The sequence below is a fragment of the Acipenser ruthenus genome, unplaced genomic scaffold (genome assembly GCF_902713425.1).
Source record: "Acipenser ruthenus unplaced genomic scaffold, fAciRut3.2 maternal haplotype, whole genome shotgun sequence".
In the NCBI taxonomy this organism is placed as follows: Eukaryota; Metazoa; Chordata; class Actinopteri; order Acipenseriformes; family Acipenseridae; genus Acipenser; species Acipenser ruthenus.
In genome coordinates this window covers 17,501-40,000 of record NW_026708384.1, presented here as the reverse complement: position 1 = coordinate 40,000, position 22,500 = coordinate 17,501, and the positions used below count along the sequence as shown (strand labels likewise).

The following is a 22,500-nucleotide window of genomic DNA, read 5'->3' as shown; positions in this document are numbered from 1 at the left end:
CATCCTGAAGGACGGAGCACAAGGAGGTTCAGTGACTTGCTCAGGGTCACACACACACACAGGGAGTCAGTGGCTGCTGCAGAGTCACTTCCAATAGGAGCTCGTTTGTTTGACGTCTCATCCTGAAGGACGGAGCACAAGGAGGTTCAGTGACTTGCTCAGGGTCACACACACACAGGGAGTCAGTGGCTGCTGCAGAGTCACTTCCAATAGGAGCTCATTTGTTTGACGTCTCATCCGAAAGACGGAGCACAAGGAGGTTCAGTGACTTGCTCAGGGTCACACACACACACACAGGGAGTCAGTGGCTGCTGCAGAGTCACTTCCAATAGGAGCTCGTTTGTTTGACGTCTCATCCGAAAGACGGAGCACAAGGAGGTTCAGTGACTTGCTCAGGGTCACACACACACACAGGGAGTCAGTGGCTGCTGCAGAGTCACTTCCAATAGGAGCTTGTTTGTTTGACGTCTCATCCTGAAGGACGGAGCACAAGGAGGTTCAGTGACTTGCTCAGGGTCACACACACACACAGGGAGTCAGTGGCTGCTGCAGAGTCACTTCCAATAGGAGCTCGTTTGTTTGACGTCTCATCCTGAAGGACGGAGCACAAGGAGGTTCAGTGACTTGCTCAGGGTCACACACACACAGGGAGTCAGTGGCTGCTGCAGAGTCACTTCCAATAGGAGCTTGTTTGTTTGACGTCTCATCCTGAAGGACGGAGCACAAGGAGGTTCAGTGACTTGCTCAGGGTCACACACACACACAGGGAGTCAGTGGCTGCTGCAGAGTCACTTCCAATAGGAGCTCGTTTGTTTGACGTCTCATCCTGAAGGACGGAGCACAAGGAGGTTCAGTGACTTGCTCAGGGTCACACACACACAGGGAGTCAGTGGCTGCTGCAGAGTCACTTCCAATAGGAGCTTGTTTGTTTGACGTCTCATCCTGAAGGACGGAGCACAAGGAGGTTCAGTGACTTGCTCAGGGTCACACACACACAGGGAGTCGGAGGCTCAGCCGGGATTTGAACCTCCTGGTATCGAGCCCCTTTCTCTAAACCACTGGACCAGCCAGCCTATCAAAAAATGATTGCTCATTTGTGGGGAAGAATATATGAATAATTGAGGGAATTATAGTTCCATTACTTTTCAAAATTATTATTTCATGAAAACGGTCTTCACAAAAGAGCCAAGCCTGCCAGGTTTAGGTAGAGCCCTAATGTTATTCATTGGTACTGCTCCTTATGTCTTTATAGTTTCAGTTCAGTCTCTACAGCGTCCCCTGGATGATGTAATCCACTCTGTCCATTATTACAATTCCTGGACTTGTATCTGCTCTTCATTTCTTAGTGCTTCAGTGTCCTTTTTATTTAAATGAAGTTTTCCTTTCTTTGCAGCGGCGTTGCTCTCTCGTTTCAAACTACTTCGAAAGCTCCCTGTTAATATTATTTGAACCCCTGTCCTGCTGTTTTCTTAAATAACATAAGATAAGGATCCTCTTTTAATTTTAAAGATTAAATAATATATTTAATAAGAAATGACAGTCAATAATTTGTATTAATATTGATTTACTTTATGCAATTTAATAATAATAATAATAATAATAATAATAATAATAATAATAATAATAATAATAATAAAGCATAGGGAAGCATTGTAAAGCACAGAGAGGTCTGGTAAAGCATAGGGAAGCATTGTAAAGCACAGAGAGGTCTGGTAAAGCATAGGGAAGCATTGTAAAGCACAGAGAGGTCTGGTAAAGCACAGGGAAGCATTGTAAAGCACAGAGAGGTCTGGTAAAGCATAGGGAAGCATTGTAAAGCACAGAGAGGTCTGGTAAAGCATAGGGAAGCATTGTAAAGCACAGAGAGGTCTGGTAAAGCATAGGGAAGCATTGTAAAGCACAGAGAGGTCTGGTAAAGCATAGGGAAGCATTGTAAAGCACAGAGAGGTCTGGTAAAGCATAGGGAAGCATTGTAAAGCACAGAGAGGTCTGGTAAAGCATAGGGAAGCATTGCAAAGCACAGAGAGGTCTGGTAAAGCATAGGGAAGCATTGTAAAGCACAGAGAGGTGTGGTAAAGCATAGGGAAGCATTGTAAAGCACAGAGAGGTGTGGTAAAGCATAGGGAAGCATTGTAAAGCACAGAGAGGTCTGGTAAAGCATAGGGAAGCATTGTAAAGCACAGAGAGGTCTGGTAAAGCATAGGGAAGCATTGTAAAGCACAGAGAGGTGTGGTAAAGCATAGGGAAGCATTGTAAAGCACAGAGAGGTCTGGTAAAGCATAGGGAAGCATTGTAAAGCACAGAGAGGTCTGGTAAAGCATAGGGAAGCATTGTAAAGCACAGAGAGGTCTGGTAAAGCATAGGGAAGCATTGTAAAGCACAGAGAGGTCTGGTAAAGCATAGGGAAGCATTGTAAAGCACAAAGAGGTCTGGTAAAGCATAGGGAAGCATTGTAAAGCACAGAGAGGTGTAGTAAAGCATAGGGAAGCATTGTAAAGCACAGAGAGGTCTGGTAAAGCATAGGGAAGCATTGTAAAGCACAGAGAGGTCTGGTAAAGCATAGGGAAGCATTGTAAAGCACAGAGAGGTGTAGTAAAGCATAGGGAAGCATTGTAAAGCACAGAGAGGTCTGGTAAAGCATAGGGAAGCATTGTAAAAGTGTCGCACAGTACAAACAGCAGATTTGAGAAAAAGAGGATTTGGATTAGAATTAATTCTTCTTCTTTTTTTTTTTTTTTTTACAGGTATCTTTTTAGAAGCTGCGAGCGCTTCATTAAACACAGCAGGTAAATATTTTTTCAATGTTCCTATTTTATTTCCTGTTTGCAATCTTTCTGAGTGCTTCCTATCGCCCCCTGCTGGTGGAGGGGGTGTAGCGCAGGCGGCCGCGCGTCACACTATTCAACAGATCTGGAGACCCGCTGATCCCATTGTCACGAAACTTGCTGTTCACTTTATTTAGCAGAAGATATTGAGAGGATCAGAATCTGGGGGTACAGGGGGGTGTCTCTCTGTCTGTCTCCCTGTCCCACATTCCCATCTTGAGAGCACAAGAAGTTAAATAATTTTTGTAAATAATTTTAATGGATGTCAGTGACAGGCTGGTTTATATTGCTGGGATGGGGGGTGGATGATGTCACGGACAGGCTGGTTTATATTGCTGGGATGGGGGATGGATGATGTCACTGACAGGCTGGTTTATATTGCTGGGATGGGGATGGATGATGTCACTGACAGGCTGGTTTATATTGCTGGGATGGGGGGTGGATGATGTCACTGACAGGCTGGTTTATATTGCTGGGATGGGGGTGGATGATGTCACTGACAGGCTGGTTTATATTGCTGGGATGCGGGGTGGATGATGTCACTGACAGGCTGGTTTATATTGCTGGGATGGGGGGTGGATGATGTCACTGACAGGCTGGTTTATATTGCTGGGATGGGGGGTGGATGATGTCACTGACAGGCTGGTTTATATTGCTGGGATGGGGGGTGGATGATGTCACTGACAGGCTGGTTTATATTGCTGGGATGGGGGGTGGATGATGTCACTGACAGCCTGGTTTGTTTTTTTCATTTCTAGCCGCTCCTGTCTATTATAATCTGGCTGGTGTGAATGGAGGCGTCTGCGCCGGGATACTGCAGGTCTCCAGCCCAGGAAAGGAGGGGCTTGTCTGCTATGAGTCGATGGATTCTGACACAGCACGGAAGGTTTGTGCAGATCTGAGGTGCGGAAAGTTTATCGAGCTTCTAGGCCACAACCTAGACGAGAGAGAGACCGGATCAAGAACCACGTGGAATTTGATGAGGCAGAACACGTCCGATCCGATTCTGCGGCCGGCAGTCTGTGCGCAGAGGAAAGTCGCTCAAGTCCGTTGTCAGAGTAAGTCTGTTTTTAATGTTCTTTTTGTTTCTTCAAAAGGTTCATTTTCGCTCTTTCATTAAGTAACGGTCATGGAGCACTGTGTGGAGTGCAGGATGCGCTCTATAGCCTGGAGGTCGCCGGTTCGAGTCCAGGCTATTCCACAGCTGACTGAGGACGGGAGCTCCCAGGGGGCGGTGCTCAGTTGGCCGAGCGTCGCCCGGGGGCAGGGAAGGTTTAGGTCGGTCAGGGTGTCCTCGGCTCACCAGCGCCCCCTGTAGTCTGGCCGGGCGCCTGCGGGCTTGCCTGTAAGCTGCCCAGAGCTGCGTTGTCCTCCGACGCTGTAGCTCTGAGGCGGCTGCACGGTGAGTCTGCAGAGTGTAAAGAAGCGGGCGGCTGACGGCACACGCTTCAGAGGACAGCGTGCGTTCATCTTCGCCCCTCCTGAGTCAGCGCGGGGGTGGTAGCGGTGAGCTGAGCTTAAAAATAATTGGATGTGCCAAATTGGGAGAAAATAATTTAATAATTGGAGATTACTAAATAATAATAATAATAATAATAATAATAATAATAATAATAATAATAATAATAATAATAGATGTGCTTCAGTGAGTTACAGGAAAATAATTCCATCCAGGGTTTCTGTGACCTCATAAACTACAAGAGCGATGGTGGAGTTTATAAACTGTCATCATTAAATTATTGAAGTTCATTTAACTCAACTCTATGAAAGTGAATGGATTTCATAAATATTGGTACCCTCTGCCTTAACTCAGTTAATTCAGCAGATTTTTAATCATAATAATATAATTATAATAATAATAATTGTAGCACTTTATATTAAGGTGCTGCTTATTAGTGGTTTATAAATGATTTACAAATATATAATAGATGTGTAATAACTATGTTATAGAGTGTTAATAAAGCATTATATATGCAATAGCCATAGACGGGATTACAGTGTTATAAAGGGGACCGTTAATAGCCACCTATTGTACTTTGGGATGTTTAAATGTAATTCTGTCTATGGCTATTGCACGGTTATAAACCATCTATAATGCTTTATTGACACTTGATAAGATAGTTATTAAGCATCTATTATATAGTTATAACACATTTTTTTATTCCCCCCTTTATAGATGATGAATACAGAGTATATAAACTATGAACAAACAGGCTAGACATATTTATAAAGCACCTCGTTAGCACCGCTATTCATGCTTTGTAAGGTCCGCTGATAAACACTTTATTACCCCTTTATTAATGATTCACAAATATGATAGAGCAAGCTAGAAAAATCTATAAAGCCATTTATAAACACGGTAAATAAAGCAGACCTTATAAAAGCATTAATAATGACATTTTAATGTGCTTGAATAATCGCAGCTCCCTACACGGATATGTCCTTAATAACCTCATTTATAAATAATAATAATAATAATAATAATAATAATAATAATAATAATAATAATAATAATAATAATAATAATAATGAATGAATGAATTCTCCGATGTTCCATAGCATTTCTTTTTTGTTATTTTAATTTCATTTTATTTCTAGATCTGACTCACCCATTGATGATCCGTGTGAAAGGCAATGCTTTCGGGTGCGCTGGGAGAGTGGAGGTGAACCTTTATGGGGGGGACGGCTACTGGGAACCAGTGTGCTCCAGAGAGCAGTGGGACTGGGAGCGTGCTTCGGAGGTGTGTCGGAGCGTGGGGTGCGGGAGGGTGAAGGAATTCCAGGCAGGAGGGATTGAGAACAATAGAGGAGGAGTCAGCTGCCCGAGAGGCATCCCTCTGTCCAACTGTAGAGCAGATCTAAAACAAGAGAGAAGCTGCACACCTGCAGAGATCATCTGTGAGGGTGAGTGTGTGTGTGTGTGAGTGTGTGTGTGTGTGTGTGTGTCTGTGTCGGTGTGTGTGTGTGTGTGTGTCTGTGTGTGTGTGTATGTGTCTGTCTGCCTGTCTGTCTGTCTGTCTGTCCGTCTATGTGTGTCTGTCTGTCTGTCTGTCTGTCCGTGTGTGTGTCTGTGTGTCTCTCTGTCTGTCTGCCTGCCTGTGTCTGTCTGTCTGTCTGTCTGTCTGTCTGTCTGTCTGTCTGTCTGTCTGTCTCTGTGTGTGTGTCTGTCTGTCTGTCTGTCTGTCTGTGTGTGTGTGTGTGTGTGTGTGTGTGAGTCTGTCTGTCTGTCTGTCTGTCTGTCACTCTTACATTTTCAAACACATCGAGAGAAGCGCTCGTGCGATTGTGATGAAACTCACTCGGGACCTTCTTGATCTCACAAGTTATTGAGTGGATCAGACTTTGAAGGTATAGACAATGTCGACCCAGGGGACTTTTTTGAGCGGATCAGACTCTGGGGGTGTGTGGAGGCTGTCTCATTTCTCTCTCTCTCTCTCCTTCCCAGTTCCTGCCAGCTCGCTGCCTGTGCGTCTGTCAGAATCGGGTGCAGCTAGGTGTTCTGGGATAGTGGAGGTCTCTCTCTCTGGCTCCTGGAGAGGGTTGTGTGGAGGGCAGGGCTGGTCCCTCAAGACAGCTTCCGTTATCTGCCGGGAATTAAACTGTCAGGAAGCCCTGGAAATCCAACCTGCCCGGATCGGGAACGACAAAGAGATACAGGGAGTGTCCTGTCCAGAAAACAAGACCATCCGACAATGCCACGACCATTTAGAGGAGAGGAGATGCACTCCAGCGAGGCTGATCTGTAACAGTAAGACAGCCCAAAAATGAATACTAATAGTAATAATAATAATAATAATAATAATAATAATAATAATAATAATAAAGATTATTTCTTTTTGTTTTTTGAACTCTGATGACATTAGTAAGCACCAGCGCCAGCTAGTGCATAGCCAGTGTACTGCCAGCAAAACACAACTCTCTTAATGGAGGTCACTGACAGGCTGGTTTATATTGCTGGGATGGGGGTGGATGATGTCACTGACAGGCTGGTTTATATTGCTGGGATGGGGGATGGATGATGTCACTGACAGGCTGGTTTATATTGCTGGGATGGGGGGTGGATGATGTCACTGATAGGCTGGTTTATATTGCTGGGATGGGGGTGGATGATGTCACTGACAGGCTGGTTTATATTGCTGGGATGGGGGGTGGATGATGTCACTGACAGGCTGGTTTATATTGCTGGGATGGGGGGTGGATGATGTCACTGACAGGCTGGTTTATATTGCTGGGATGGGGGTGGATGATGTCACTGACAGGCTGGTTTATATTGCTGGGATGGGGGGTGGATGATGTCACTGACAGGCTGGTTTATATTGCTGGGATGGGGGGTGGATGATGTCACTGACAGGCTGGTTTATATTGCTGGGATGGGGGTGGATGATGTCACTGACAGGCTGGTTTACATTGCTGGGATGGGGGGTGGATGATGTCACTGACAGGCTGGTTTATATTGCTGGGATGGGGGGTGGATGATGTCACTGACAGGCTGGTTTATATTGCTGGGATGGGGGTGGATGTCATGGACAGGCTGGTTTATATTGCTGGGATGGGGGGTGGATGATGTCACTGACAGGCTGGTTTATATTGCTGGGATGGGGGGTGGATGATGTCACTGACAGGCTGGTTTATATTGCTGGGATGGGGGTGGATGATGTCACTGACAGGCTGGTTTATATTGCTGGGATGGGGGGTGGATGATGTCACTGACAGGCTGGTTTATATTGCTGGGATGGGGGGTGGATGATGTCACTGACAGGCTGGTTTATATTGCTGGGATGGGGGGGTGGATGATGTCACTGACAGGCTGGTTTATATTGCTGTTCTCTCTACGCAGGTTCAAGTCCAGAACTGGCTTTTACACTGACTGACGGCCGGAGCAAATGCGCTGGAAACGCCAGCGTCTTCTACGATGGGACGTTTCAGCCGGTCTGCAGAGACAGTTGGAGCGAGGACGCCGCGTCCACAGCCTGCCGGCAATTAAACTGCGGGCGCGCGAAGACGATATCCGCGGACCGGTATGCCAAGGTGAGGTCTGGACTGCACTGCGGGCGGAACCACACAAGGCTGGAAGACTGCTGGCATTTTCTGGAGAAAAAATCCTGCAGCCAGGCCATGGTCATCTGTACAGGTAGATTTATATATTGTATTGTAATATTGTATTGATGTATTTATAAAGACTAGAGAGAGTGATTTCATATAGAGAGACTAGAGAGTGTGTTTTTTATAGATAAAGACGAGAGAGAGTGTTTTTATATATAAAGACTAGAGAGAGTGTTTTTATATAGAAAGACTAGAGAGAGTGTTTTTATAAATAGAGACTAGAGAGAGTGTTTTTATATATAAAGACTAGAGAGTTTTTATAGAGAAAGACTAGAGAGTGTGTTTTTATATATAAAGACTAGAGAGAGTGTTTTTATATATAAAGACTAGAGAGAGTGTTTTTATAGAGAAAGACTAGAGAGAGTGTTTTTATATATAAAGACTAGAGAGAGTGTTTTTATATATAAAGACTAGAGAGAGTGTTTTTATATATAAAGACTAGAGAGAGTGTTTTTATATATAAAGACTAGAGAGAGTGATTTTATATAGAGAGACTAGAGGGAGTGTTTTTATATATAAAGACTAGAGAGAGTGATTTTATATAGAGAGACTAGAGGGAGTGTTTTTATATATAAAGACTAGAGAGAGTGATTTTATATAGAGAGACTAGAGGGAGTGTTTTTATATATAAAGACTAGAGAGAGTGATTTTATATAGAGAGACTAGAGAGAGTGTTTTTATATATAAAGACTAGAGAGAGTGATTTTATATAGAGAGACTAGAGGGAGTGTTTTTATATATAAAGACTAGAGAGAGTGTTTTTATAAATAGAGACTAGAGAGAGTGATTTTATATATAAAGACTAGAGAGAGTGTTTTTATATATAAAGACTAGAGAGAGTGTTTTTATATATAAAGACTAGAGAGAGTGTTTTTAATCCATCCCCAGTTAGTTTTATTTGGTCTGTTTTCAGGAGAAACAGCGCCCTCTAGTGGTTTACAAGGGTCATATCTTAACAGCCATTTTAATTTCTGTGCGTTTTCGTCTTTCGATTTTGCGAATAAAGATTTAGTTTCATCATAATTGTATGATTTTTTTTTGCCTCACAATCCTGTTCACTGAAGCTGCAGACAGACAGACACAGACAGACAGACAGACAGACAGACAGACAGACAGACAGAGCCCCACAATCCTGTTCAGTTTGACGCTACAATATAATCCCTTCTTCTTGGGGTCTGTGTTAGTTTACTACATTCTGAAAAGAGTTTAGTTTCATTAAAGCTGCACACAGACAGACAGACAGACAGACAGACAGACAGACAGACAGACAGACAGACAGAGCCCCACAATCCTGTTCAGTTTGACGCTACAATATAATCCCTTCTTCTTGGGGTCTGTGTTAGTTTACTACATTCTGAAAAGAGTTTAGTTTCATTAAAGCTGCAGACAGACAGACAGACAGACAGAGAGAGCCCCACAATCCTGTTCAGTTTGACGCTACAATATAATCCCTTCTTGGGGTCTGTGTCAGTTCTCTACCACTTCAGTTCTGAGTTTCCTTTGTCTGTTTCTCAGGTCATAAAGAAGTCATTGAGAGCAAAGCTGGTCAGATAGTAAGAGATGTGATCTGTTATATTCTGAGCGCTGTCATCCTCATCATGATCGCCATCAAATGTGGCCCACGAATCTACAAGAAACTACGCAAAAAAGGTGAGAATAAAATCCATTCTCTCACCTCTTATTAGCTTTATTAACATGATCACCGGCCCCTCCCTTTAAAGGAGCGCTGACCATCTTTAAAATCCATTCTCTCACCTCTTATTAGCTTTATTAACATGATCACCGACCCCTCCCTTTAAAGGAGCGCTGACCATCTTTAAAATCAATACTCTCACCTCTTATTAGCTTTATTAACACGATCACCGGCCCCTCCCTTTAAAGGAGCGCTGACCATCTTTAAAATCCATTCTCTCACCTCTTATTAGCTTTATTAACATGATCACTGGCCCCTCCCTTTAAAGGAGCGCTGACCATCTTTAGAATCCATTCTCTCACCTCTTATTAGCTTTATTAACATGATCACCGACCCCTCCCTTTAAAGGAGCGCTGACCATCTTTAAAATCCATTCTCTCACCTCTTATTAGCTTTATTAACACGATCACCGGCCCCTCCCTTTAAAGGAGCGCTGACCATCTTTAGAATCCATTCTCTCACCTCTTATTAGCTTTATTAACATGATCACCGGCCCCTCCCTTTAAAGGAGCGCTGACCATCTTTAAAATCCATTCTCTCGCCTCTTATTAGCTTTATTAACATGATCACTGGCCCCTCCCTTTAAAGGAGCGCTGACCATCTTTAGAATCCATTCTCTCACCTCTTATTAGCTTTATTAACATGATCACTGGCCCCTCCCTTTAAAGGAGCGCTGACCATCTTTAGAATCCATTCTCTCACCTCTTATTAGCTTTATTAACATGATCACCGGCCCCTCCCTTTAAAGGAGCGCTGACCATCTTTAAAATCCATTCTCTCACCTCTTATTAGCTTTATTAACATGATCACTGGCCCCTCCCTTTAAAGGAGCGCTGACCATCTTTAGAATCCATTCTCTCACCTCTTATTAGCTTTATTAACATGATCACCGGCCCCTCCCTTTAAAGGAGCGCTGACCATCTTTAAAATCCATTCTCTCACCTCTTATTAGCTTTATTAACATGATCACTGGCCCCTCCCTTTAAAGGAGCGCTGACCATCTTTAGAATCCATTCTCTCACCTCTTATTAGCTTTATTAACATGATCACTGGCCCCTCCCTTTAAAGGAGCGCTGACCATCTTTAGAATCCATTCTCTCACCTCTTATTAGCTTTATTAACATGATCACCGGCCCCTCCCTTTAAAGGAGCGCTGACCATCTTTAAAATCCATTCTCTCACCTCTTATTAGCTTTATTAACATGATCACTGGCCCCTCCCTTTAAAGGAGCGCTGACCATCTTTAGAATCCATTCTCTCACCTCTTATTAGCTTTATTAACATGATCACCGGCCCCTCCCTTTAAAGGAGCGCTGACCATCTTTAAAATCCATTCTCTCACCTCTTATTAGCTTTATTAACATGATCACCGGCCCCTCCCTTTAAAGGAGCACTGACCATCTTTAAAATCCATTCTCTCACCTCTTATTAGCTTTATTAACATGATCACTGACCCCTCCTTTTAAAGGAGCGCTGACCATCTTTAAAATCCATTCTCTCACCTCTTATTAGCTTTATTAACAGGATCACCGGCCCCTCCCTTTAAAGGAGCGCTGACCATCTTTAAAATCCATTCTCTCGCCTCTTATTAGCTTTATTAATATGATCACCGGCCCCTCCCTTTAAAGGAGCGCTGACCATCTTTAAAATCCATTCTCTCACCTCTTATTAGCTTTATTAACATGATCACTGGCCCCTCCCTTTAAAGGAGCGCTGACCATCTTTAAAATCCATTCTCTCGCCTCTTATTAGCTTTATTAACATGATCACCGGACCCTCCCTTTAAAGGAGCGCTGATCATCTTTAAAATCCATTCTCTCATCTCTTATTAGCTTTATTAACATGATCACTGACCCCTCCCTTTAAAGGAGCGCTGACCATCTTTAAAATCCATTCTCTCACCTCTTATTAGCTTTATTAACATGATCACTGGCCCCTCCCTTTAAAGGAGCGCTGACCATCTTTAAAATCCATTCTCTCGCCTCTTATTAGCTTTATTAACATGATCACCGGACCCTCCCTTTAAAGGAGCGCTGATCATCTTTAAAATCCATTCTCTCATCTCTTATTAGCTTTATTAACATGATCACTGACCCCTCCCTTTAAAGGAGCGCTGACCATCTTTAAAATCCATTCTCTCACCTCTTATTAGCTTTATTAACATGATCACTGGCCCCTCCCTTTAAAGGAGCGCTGACCATCTTTAAAATCCATTCTCTCGCCTCTTATTAGCTTTATTAACATGATCACCGGACCCTCCCTTTAAAGGAGCGCTGATCATCTTTAAAATCCATTCTCTCATCTCTTATTAGCTTTATTAACATGATCACCGGCCCCTCCCTTTAAAGGAGCGCTGACCATCTTTAAAATCCATTCTCTCACCTCTTATTAGCTTTATTAACATGATCACTGACCCCTCCCTTTAAAGGAGCGCTGACCATCTTTAGAATCTTTTCAGTTATTTTTCAGTAATCTGAGGTTGTTTTTAGTCTAGAATGTCTAAATTGATTTTTTGTGTTTATTTTTGTCTTCAGTCTTTAGAAAGAATGAAAGGGAATGGATCGGACCAACACAGAGTCAGAGTGGTGAGTGAAAACAAACTCTCAGCGTCTTCAGTGTAAATTCAATGGCAAACGTTTCCACTAGAAGTGTCTCAGCGTCTTCAGTGTAAATTCAATGGCAAACGTTTCCACTAGAAGTCTCTCTCAGCGTCTTCAGTGTAAATTCAATGGCAAACGTTTCCACTAGAAGTCTTTCTCAGAGTCTTCAGTGTGAATTCAATGGCAAACGTTTCCACTAGAAGTCTTTCTCAGCATCTTCAGTGTAAATTCAATGGCAAACGTTTCCACTAGAAGTCTTTCTCAGCATCTTCAGTGTAAATTCAATGGCAAACGTTTCCACTAGAAGTCTTTCTCAGCATCTTCAGTGTAAATTCAATGGCAAACGTTTCCACTAGAAGTCTTTCTCAGCGTCTTCAGTGTAAATTCAATGGCAAACGTTTCCACTAGAAGTCTTTTTCAGCATCTTCAGTGTAAATTCAATGGCAAACATTTCCACTAGAAGTCTCTCTCAGCGTCTTCAGTGTAAATTCAATGGCAAACGTTTCCACTAGAAGTCTCTCTCAGCGTCTTCAGTGTAAATTCAATGGCAAACGTTTCCACTAGAAGTCTCTCTCAGCGTCTTCAGTGTAAATTTAATGGCAAACGTTTCCACTAGAAGTCTTTCTCAGCGTCTTCAGTGTAAATTCAACGGCAAACGTTTCCTCTAGAAGTCTCTCTCAGCGTCTTCAGTGTAAATTCAATGGCAAACGTTTCCACTAGAAGACTTTCTCAGCGTCTTCAGTGTGAATTCAATGGCAAACGTTTCCACTAGAAGACTTTCTCAGCGTCTTCAGTGTAAATTCAATGGCAAACGTTTCCACTAGAAGTCTTTCTCAGCGTCTTCAGTGTAAATTCAATGGCAAACGTTTCCACTAGAAGTCTTTTTCAGCATCTTCAGTGTAAATTCAATGGCAAACATTTCCACTAGAAGTCTCTCTCAGCGTCTTCAGTGTAAATTCAATGGCAAACGTTTCCACTAGAAGTCTCTCTCAGCGTCTTCAGTGTAAATTCAATGGCAAACGTTTCCACTAGAAGTCTCTCTCAGCGTCTTCAGTGTAAATTTAATGGCAAACGTTTCCACTAGAAGTCTTTCTCAGCGTCTTCAGTGTAAATTCAACGGCAAACGTTTCCTCTAGAAGTCTCTCTCAGCGTCTTCAGTGTAAATTCAATGGCAAACGTTTCCACTAGAAGACTTTCTCAGCGTCTTCAGTGTGAATTCAATGGCAAACGTTTCCACTAGAAGACTTTCTCAGCGTCTTCAGTGTAAATTCAATGGCAAACGTTTGCACTAGAAGTCTTTCTCAGCATCTTCAGTGTATAAACAGGAAGAACCACTAACTACAACCAGCTCTGCAATGGGGGTGAGAAAAATTATGTTTCCATTAAAAGGTGATATTTGTTTTTCTTTTTTAATACTCTCCCCTCTCTCCCTCTCCTCTCTCTCTCTCTCTCTCTCTCCTCTCCTCTCTCACTCCTCCCTCTCCCTCTCTCTCCCACTCCCTCTCCCCTCCTCTTTCTCTCGCTCTCCTCTCTCTCTCTCTCTCAATCTCTCTCCCCTCTCTCTCTCCTCTCCTCTCTCTCACTCCTCCCTCTCCCTCTCCTCACTCTCTCTCTGCTCTCCTCTCTCTCTGTCTCCCACTCCCTCTCCCCTCCTCTTTCTCTCGCTCTCCTCTCTCCTCTCCTCTCTCTCCTCTCTCTCTCTCCTCTCCTCTCTCTGTCTCCCTCTCTCCTCTCCTCTCTCTCTTTCTTTCTCTCTCTCCTCTCCTCTCTGCTCTCTCTTTCTCTGTCTCCTCTCTCTCTCCCTCTCCCTCTCTCCTCTCACTCTCTTTCTCTCTCCTCTCCTCTCACTCTCCTCCTCTCCTCTCTGCTCTCTTTCTCTCTCTCTCCTCTCTCTCCCTCTCCATCTCTCCCTCTCCATCTCTCCCTCTCCCTCTCCTCTCCTCTCTCTCTCTCTCTCAGTGTCCTTCCATCGGAGTCGGAATGCACTTCAGCCCAGTCCGAGACCCCCCTCCGGTCCGAACACTGAGAATGAGTACACGACCACGCCCACCCCCAAGAGACACTCCCCCGCCTACCCAGGTAAACAGGGAGAGGCTACGCTGAACGGGTATATAAGGAGCTTTTTCTTTTATTGTGTTCCGTGGGAAATGTAGTTCTGAGAGGTCCATGCAGGTACACGGGAAGCCATCTTAGGGCAGGGAATGCAATTTTAAAAAAAGTGGTAAAAAAAAAATTAAAACACACACGAGGTGAGAGAATGGATTTTAAAGATGGTCAGCGCTCCTTTAAAGGGAGGGGCCGGTGATCGTGTTAATAAAGCTAATAAGAGGTGAGAGAATGGATTTTAAAGATGGTCAGCGCTCCTTTAAAGGGAGGGGCCGGTGATCATGTTAATAAAGCTAATAAGAGGTGAGAGAATGGATTTTAAAGATGGTCAGAGCTCCTTTAAAGGGAGGGGCCGGTGATCATGTTAATAAAGCTAATAAGAGGTGAGAGAATGGATTTTAAAGACTGAATGTGTATTTTCTTCACAGCGCTTGAGAGAATGCTGGTCAATGTCACCAGCGAGAATTCTTCTGCTGGAAACAGCGAATACGATTTCTATTAGTCACAGAGGTCGTGACCCTGCTTTGCTTTCAACCAATCAGGTGAGTCCATTTGAACAGGGTGGAGTGGACACGGCTGTTAGTCTAGTGAGGAGAAAGACAGCAGAGCTGTACCATAAGAGACAGGGACAGGAGGGAGGGGGGAGAGGGAGGGAGGGGGAGGGGGAGGGGGGGAGAGGGAGGGGGGGAGGGGGAGGGGGGGAGAGGGAGGGGGGAGAGGGAGGGAGGGGGAGGGGGAGAGGGAGGGAGGGGGAGGGGGGGGAAGAGGGAGGGAGGCGATTGGACAAATTAATTTCTAAACTTTTTTTTTCTTCAGATTTTCAGCTGCTCCCCAAAAACCAATGAAATCCAGGGTAAAGGTAGATATTATTATTTTTTTTTAAATTGGTAAGAACTTGATTTATTGGAGGAGCGACAGAAGACAGAAACGCTCAGAAATGACTGAAGCAAAAAAACACACGAGGAGAGGAGAGGAGGAAGAGGAGGAGGAGGAAAAAGAGAGAAGAGGAGGAAGAGGAGGAGAGAAGAGGAGGAAGAGGAGGAGGACGAGGAGAGGAAGAGGAGGGGAAAAATAGAGATGAAAACGACTTTTGAAGATGGTTACGTGATTTTTTTAATGACTCACCTGCGATTGCTTGTAAAAATAAACCTGCTTGTGTAAAACCTGCTATTAAAAAAATATATTTTTAACAAACGTTTCATTTTTTCTTTTTCAAACTCAAACGAATGTGAGAAAGTGCAATGTGTGACAGACAGACAGACAGAGCCCCACAATCCTGTTCAGTTTGACGCTACAATATAATCCCTTCTTCTTGGGGTCTGTGTTAGTTTACTACATTCTGAAAAGAGTTTAGTTTCATTAAAGCTGCAGACAGACAGACAGACAGACAGACAGACAGACAGACAGACAGACAGAGCCCCACAATCCTGTTCAGTTTGACGCTACAATATAATCCCTTCTTCTTGGGGTCTGTGTTAGTTTACTACATTCTGAAAAGAGTTTAGTTTCATTAAAGCTGCAGACAGACAGACAGACAGACAGACAGACAGACAGAGCCCCACAATCCTGTTCAGTTTGACGCTACAATATAATCCCTTCTTCTTGGGGTCTGTGTTAGTTTCATTAAGAGAGATTCTGATCCTCTCAGTAACTCGATACACTCTGTATATTTAACTCAAGATATATTTATTGAAAAACATTTTTTTTTTTTTACACCTGATGTAAAAATATAAACCGAAACATTTACAGACATTCCTACCTACAGGGCCTGGCGTAGCAAGACAGCCAGCCCCACACCAGAGTGACACCAGACCCAGTGAGAGAGAGAGACAGGGGGGCCCAACATAGCGGAGTGTGTGTGTGTGTGTGAGAGAGTAAACCAAATTATAAAACAAACCAAAAACTCCTATCTGGAACACTGGGACACAGAAATAAAATTCAATAAGCTTTACTGGCATGACAAGAGGAAACATTTTTTGCCAAAGCAACCGATAACTTTACAAAACATTAAACATTACTAAAACATTTAACTTCTTTCACCTTCCCTTCCTCCTTCCCTCTTCCACCCTCCCTTTCTCCCTTCTCCTTCCCTCTTTCACCCTCCCTTTCTCCCTTCCTCCTTCCCTCTTTCACCCTCCCTTTCATCCTTCCTTTCTCCCTTCCACCCTCCCTTCTCTTTCACCCTCCCTTTCTCCCTTCCTCCTTCCCTCTTTCACCCTCCCTTTCTCCCTTCCTCCTTCCCTCTTTCACCCTCCCTTTCTCCCTTCCACCCTCCCTTCCTCCTTCCCTCTTTCACCCTCCCTTTCTCCCTTCCACCCTCCCTTCCTCCTTCCCTTTCACCCTCCCTTTCTCCCTTCCTCCTTCCCTCTTTCACCCTCCCTTTCTCCCTTCCTCCTTCCCTCTTTCACCCTCCCTTCCTCCTTCCCTCTTCCTCCCTCCCTTCTCTTTCACCCTCCCTTTCTCCTTCACTCTCCTTCTCCTTCCTACTTTCACCCTCCGTCTCTTCCCATCCTTCTCACTCTCTCTGTTGTAACCTTGTGATGGGCTTGTGGGGTCTCTCTCTCTCTCTCTCTCTCTCTCTCTCTCTCTCTCTCTCTCTCTCTCTCTCAGTTTGTGTGAAAAGCCCTATATAAATAAATACTTACTTAAAAATAAATCAGCTTAAAAAAACACCCCAAAATAATAAAAATAATAATAATAATAATAATAATAATAATAATAATAATAATAAATTCAATAATAAATTCATTTGTTTATTTGGGATAAACTAAAAACAAGCAAACAGTGAAACTGCTTTCTAAGACTTCCAGCTTCGGTCGCACAGCAAGCTAAAGAATTCCTTCAAACTCCCGGCACTCAGCGTCACAGCGCAGCAGAGAACTCCACCTGCACAGGAGCGGGAGAGACAGATTCACCGAGAACGAGGCTCGCAAACTGAGAGCTTCCTGTACCCCAGTGAGGCACCGGATACCAGGTGTTAAAATGAAAAAAAAAAAAGAGATTTAGGGATCCTGTATTTAGGGTTCAGGGCTGGGAATGAGACTCCCGCTGCACAGCAGTGTGATCCAGTCCTGGTTTCACTGGGAGTTTAATAATAAGACACACCTGAGCTTGTTAGCTAGACACACTGGGGCTGATCAAGCTGGTAGTAAAACCTGGACTGGATCACACTGCTGTGGGATAGGAGTCTGATTACCAGCCCTGCAATGTAATTCCAGTCCAGTCTAGTGATATTAAACTGCAGTTACAATGTAATTCCAGTCCAGTCTAGTGATATTAAACTGCAGTTACAATGTAATTCCAGTCCAGTCTAGTGATATTAAACTGCAGTTACAATGTAATTCCAGTCCAGTCTAGTCTAGTGATATTAAACTGCAGTTACAATGTAATTCCAGTCCAGTCTAGTCTAGTGATATTAAACTGCAGTTACAATGTAATTCCAGTCCAGTCTAGTGATATTAAACTGCAGTTACAATGTAATTCCAGTCCAGTCTAGTGATATTAAACTGCAGTTACAATGTAATTCCAGTCCAGTCTAGTGATATTAAACTGCAGTTACAATGTAATTCCAGTCCAGTCTAGTGATATTAAACTGCAGTTACAATGTAATTCCAGTCCAGTCTAGTGATATTAAACTGCAGTTACAATGTAATTCCAGTCCAGTCTGGTGATATTAAACTGCAGTTACAATGTAATTCCAGTCCAGTCTAGTGATATTAAACTGCAGTTACAATGTAATTCCAGTCCAGTCTAGTGATATTAAACTGCAGTTACAATGTAATTCCAGTCCAGACCAGTCTAGTGATATTAAACTGCAGTTACAATGTAATTCCAGTCCAGTCTAGTCTAGTGATATTAAACTGCAGTTACAATGTAATTCAATAGGAGTCTCATTACCAGCCCTGTTGATGTATTAGTGTATTTCGTACATGAGAAATGAAGCTACTTATTCAGTTCTGAACCCCAGCAGCAGGGCTGGTGTGAGTTTCTAACCCTGTTTGGGACACCCGGAAAATAATCAATTTTTGTTTTAAAGCTACAATGACTTCACTTCTCGTAAACTGACACTGAGATTGATATTTAAGAGTAAGGCTGAGGCATTCCGTACCCAGGCCTGTACTGGGGCCTCGAACTGGGCTGCTGAGGGAAGACGTAGCTCTGGGTAGGATAGGGGGCTCCGTTCTGGGGGGGCCCGCCGGGGAAGGAGGGCTGGAGGGGGTACGGGCACTGAGAGGGAGCCCTCGGCCCCAAATAAGCACCCGGGCCCGCGGACGGGGGGAAGCCTGGGGCTCGAGTGTAGGGCGGGCCGTAGGGAGGTGCGCCGTGGCTGGGGGGCTGCATCACCAGGGGCCCAGGCTGCTGTGGGAAGTGTACCGGGCTGAAGTGGCCGTAGGCTGTCGGGCCCTGGGGGGCGAGGGGGGAGGGGCTGTAGGGCAGGGGGGCGAGGGGGGAGGGGCTGTAGGGCAGGGGGGCATGCTGGGAAGGTGGAGGAACTGCGTTCGGAGGGTTTTGTGGCCAGGGTTGCTGCTGTATGATTTGCGGTGGCTGCTGCTGCTGCTGCTGCTGCGGCTGTTCCTGTTGCCGTGGCGCTGGTTGCTCAGGGGGTTGCCTTGGTAACGCCGAGGCTCGGTTCTTCAGCTCCTCCTGCATCTTCTCGATTCGGACTCTCCGCTTGTGAGCCAGCGAGCGCTTGGCGAAGAAGAGATCGAGAAAACTGTCGAGAGAGACCGACCCCTCCAGAAACTGCTCTGCAAGAGACTGGAGAGGAGAGGAGGGGAGGAGGGGAGGAGGGGAGGAGGGGAGGGGGGGGGGGAGAGAGAGGAGGAGAGGAGGGGGAGAGGGGGGGAGGAGGAGGAGGGGTGGAGAGGGAGAGGAGGAGAGGAGAGGAGGAGGGGAGAGGGAGAGGGGGGGAGAGAGGAGGAGACGAGGGGGAGAGGGGAGAGAGAGGAGGGGAGGAGGAGGGGAGAGGGGAGGAGAGGAGGGGGGAGAGGAGAGGAGGGGAGGGGAAGGGGAGGGGAGAGGAGAGGAGAGAGAGGAGGGGAGGAGGAGGGGAGAGGGGAGAGGAGGAGAGAGGAGGAGAGGGAGAGGAGAGGAAGACAGGAGGGGAGGGGAAGGGGAGGGGAGGGGAGAGAGAGGAGGGGAGGGGGAGAGCAGGAGAGGAGAGGGGAGGGGAGAAGGTAGAGGAGAGGAGAAAGGGGAGAGGAGAGAGGAGAGGAGAGGAGGGGAGGGAAGAGAGAGGGAAGGGGAGGGGAGGGGAGAGAGGAGGGGGAGAGGAGAGACGAGAGGAGAGGGGGGAGGGGAGAGAGAGGAGAGAGGAGAGGAGGGAAGGGGAGGGGAGAGAGGAGGGGGAGAGGAGGAGGGGAGAGGAGGAGAGGAGAGGAGAGGAGAGGAGGGGGAGAGAGGAGAGGAGGGGGAGGGGATGGGGAGGGGAGAGGGAGAGGGAGAGAGAGAGGAGAGAGAGAGGGAGGAGAAAGATTAATTACAACCAGCGCAGGGTATGAAATGCCAGTGAAGAGTTTAATGGGAATCTGATAAGCAGAGGGGAGAGAGGGGGGAGGGAGAGAGTTCAGATCCTCACCTCCGATTCTTCCTCGATTTTGGCGCCCTCTGTCTGCAACAAAGACAGCAGCAAGTCTGGACTGAAGGAGCTGAGTTTACTGTCTGAGGAGAGAGAGAGAGAGAGAGAGAGAGAGAGAGAGAGAGAGAGAGAGAGAGAGAGAGAGAGGAGATTACAAGAGCAATAATACACACACACACACACACACACAGACAGACACACATCATTATAGCGGTAACCATCTCAGGTGTGTCTTATTATTAAACTCCCAGTGAAACCAGGACTGGATCACACTGCTGTGCAGCAGGAGTCTCATTCCCAGTCATAATAATAATAACAATAACAATACCCACACAAGACCCTTGCAGCGCCCCCTGCAGTCTGATTGTAGCTGTTGCAGCTCCCTGTACCTCTTTCTGTCTATTAATAACAATAATAATAATAATAATAATAATAATAATAATAATACGACAGACTCCACCCTCCTTAAGATGTGTATCTGTCTCTCTGTCTAATAATAATAATAATAATAATATGATGATTAATAATAATAATAATAATAATAATAATAATAATAATAATAATAATAATAGCAATAATGCCCAAACTGACTGTGTCTCTCTGCTTAACCAAATTGTGTCTTTCATTCTCCTCACAGCGCCCCCTGCACCTCTCTGATAACTAGAACAGCAGTGATCTCCACCCTGTGCCTCTTACCCAGCTCCTCACAGCGCCCCCTGCAGTCTGTGCAGCTCCCTGCCCCTCTCTGATAACTAGAACAGCAGTGATCTCCACCCTGTGTCTCTTACCCAGCTCCTCACAGCGCCCCCTGCAGTCTGTCTCCAGTCTGTGCAGCCCCCTGCACCTCTCTGATAACTAGAACAGCAGTGATCTCCACCCTGTGCCTCTTACCCAGCTCCTCACAGCGCCCCCTGCAGTCTGTGCTGCTCCCTGTACCTCTCTGATAACTAGAACAGCAGTGATCTCCACCCTGTGTCTCTTACCCAGCTCCTCACAGCGCCCCCTGCAGTCTGTGCAGCTCCCTGCACCTCTCTGATAACTAGAACAGCAGTGATCTCCACCCTGTGTGTCTTACCCAGCTCTTCACAGCGCCCCCTGCAGTCTGTGCAGCTCCCTGCACCTCTCTGATAACTAGAACAGCAGTGATCTCCACCCTGTGTCTCTTACCCAGCTCCTCACGGCGCCCCCTGCAGTCTGTCTCCAGTCTCTGCAGCTCCCTGTATCTCTCACTCAGCCTCTCCTTCCTCTCCTGCAGCTGGGGGCGGAGCTTCAGGTTCTGCTCAGCCAGGCTCCGATTGGCTGCCAGGCTCATCTCCCGCTCCAGCTGCACGCCCTGAACCTACAGACAGGGCACAGACACGCCCCTCCAGTTAGTATACATGATCTCAGTGTTATTGAGAGACAGACAGGGCACAGACACACCCCCTCCAGTTAGTATACATGATCTCAGTGTTATTGAGAGACAGACAGGGAACAGACACACCCCCTCCAGTTAATATACATGATCTCAGTGTTATTGAGAGACAGCTTGATCAGCCCCAGTGTGTCTAGCTAACAAGCTCAGGTGTGTCTTATTATTAAACTCCTAGTGAAACCAGGACTGGATCACACTGCTGTGCAGCGGGAGTCTCATGTCTCATTCCCAGCCCTGCATTATAGTTACTGACTGAAAGTTCACTGCATTCCTTCACATTAGCTGTGTGTGTGTGTGCGCGTCCATCTGTGTGTGTGTGCGCGTGCATCTGTGTGTGTGCGTCTGTGTGTGTGTGTGTGTGTGTTTCTCTGTCTGTGGTGTGTGTGCGTGTCTGTCTGTGTGTCTCTGTGTGTGTGTGTGTGTGTGTGCGTCTCTGTGTGTGTGTGTGTGTGTGTGCGTCTCTGTGTGTGTGTGTGTTTCTCTGTCTGTGGTGTGTGTGCGTGTCTGTCTGTGTGTCTCTGTGTGTGTGTGTCTCTGTGTGTGTGTGTCTCAGTGTGTGTGTGTGTGTGTGTGTGCACTCTGCTCTGTCATTGTTGGCTTGCCAGTTGGTTTACGTTCTTAAGTATTTATTGATCAGCAGGTATTAAATAATGTGTCGCTTTCAAAGCAAGAGAAGAGCTGTCCTTCCCTCACTTTTACAACAGAGGACCAATCCTCCGCGCGGAGCGCAGCAGCGTTTGAAAAGACGACTGAAAAATCTTAATTGTTCACCAGTCTCTAAGTCACCTTGGATAAAGGAGACTGCTAAATAAACAAATAATAATAATAATAATAATAATAACAATAATAATAATAATAATAATAATAATAATAATAATATGTGGTTCTCTAGATATATGTGAAAATGTAAGAGACAGACAAACAGACAGACAGACAGAGCCCCACAATCCTGTTCAGTTTGACGCTACAATATAATCCCTTCTTCTTGGGGTCTGTGTTAGTTTACTACATTCTGAAAAGAGTTTAGTTTCATTAAAGCTGCAGACAGACAGACAGACAGACAGACAGACAGACAGACTCCACACTCCCCCAGATTCTGATCCTCTCAATAACTTGTGAGCTCAAGAAGGTCCTGAGCGAATTTCATCACAATCGGACGAGCGCTTCTCTCGATGTGTGTG

The 22,500-nt window shown here is 45.3% G+C and overlaps 2 protein-coding genes across 2 annotated transcripts in view; one reads left to right on the top strand and one right to left on the bottom strand.

Moving 5' to 3' along the window:
• Nucleotides 1–15,510, top strand: part of LOC117422757 (scavenger receptor cysteine-rich type 1 protein M130) — a 23,651-nt gene extending 8,141 nt beyond the window's left edge. The window contains exons 2-11 of the mRNA XM_059021057.1: nucleotides 2,745–2,786; nucleotides 3,584–3,883; nucleotides 5,424–5,729; nucleotides 6,271–6,573; nucleotides 7,663–7,956; nucleotides 9,444–9,578; nucleotides 12,156–12,206; nucleotides 14,181–14,300; nucleotides 14,756–14,869; nucleotides 15,144–15,510. Of these exons, the coding sequence (XP_058877040.1) occupies nucleotides 2,745–2,786; nucleotides 3,584–3,883; nucleotides 5,424–5,729; nucleotides 6,271–6,573; nucleotides 7,663–7,956; nucleotides 9,444–9,578; nucleotides 12,156–12,206; nucleotides 14,181–14,300; nucleotides 14,756–14,829 (1,625 nt within the window). The 3' untranslated portion in view covers nucleotides 14,830–14,869; nucleotides 15,144–15,510. The remainder of the gene's footprint in view (nucleotides 1–2,744; nucleotides 2,787–3,583; nucleotides 3,884–5,423; nucleotides 5,730–6,270; nucleotides 6,574–7,662; nucleotides 7,957–9,443; nucleotides 9,579–12,155; nucleotides 12,207–14,180; nucleotides 14,301–14,755; nucleotides 14,870–15,143) is intronic.
• A 1,549-nt stretch (nucleotides 15,511–17,059) lies between these two features.
• Nucleotides 17,060–22,500, bottom strand: part of LOC131732048 (vacuolar protein sorting-associated protein 37C-like) — an 8,255-nt gene continuing 2,814 nt past the window's right edge. The window contains exons 3-5 of the mRNA XM_059021055.1: nucleotides 21,073–21,244; nucleotides 19,906–19,988; nucleotides 17,060–19,085 (exon numbers count right to left, since the gene is read on the bottom strand). Coding sequence (XP_058877038.1) covers nucleotides 18,408–19,085; nucleotides 19,906–19,988; nucleotides 21,073–21,244 — 933 coding nt within the window. The 3' untranslated portion in view covers nucleotides 17,060–18,407. The remainder of the gene's footprint in view (nucleotides 19,086–19,905; nucleotides 19,989–21,072; nucleotides 21,245–22,500) is intronic.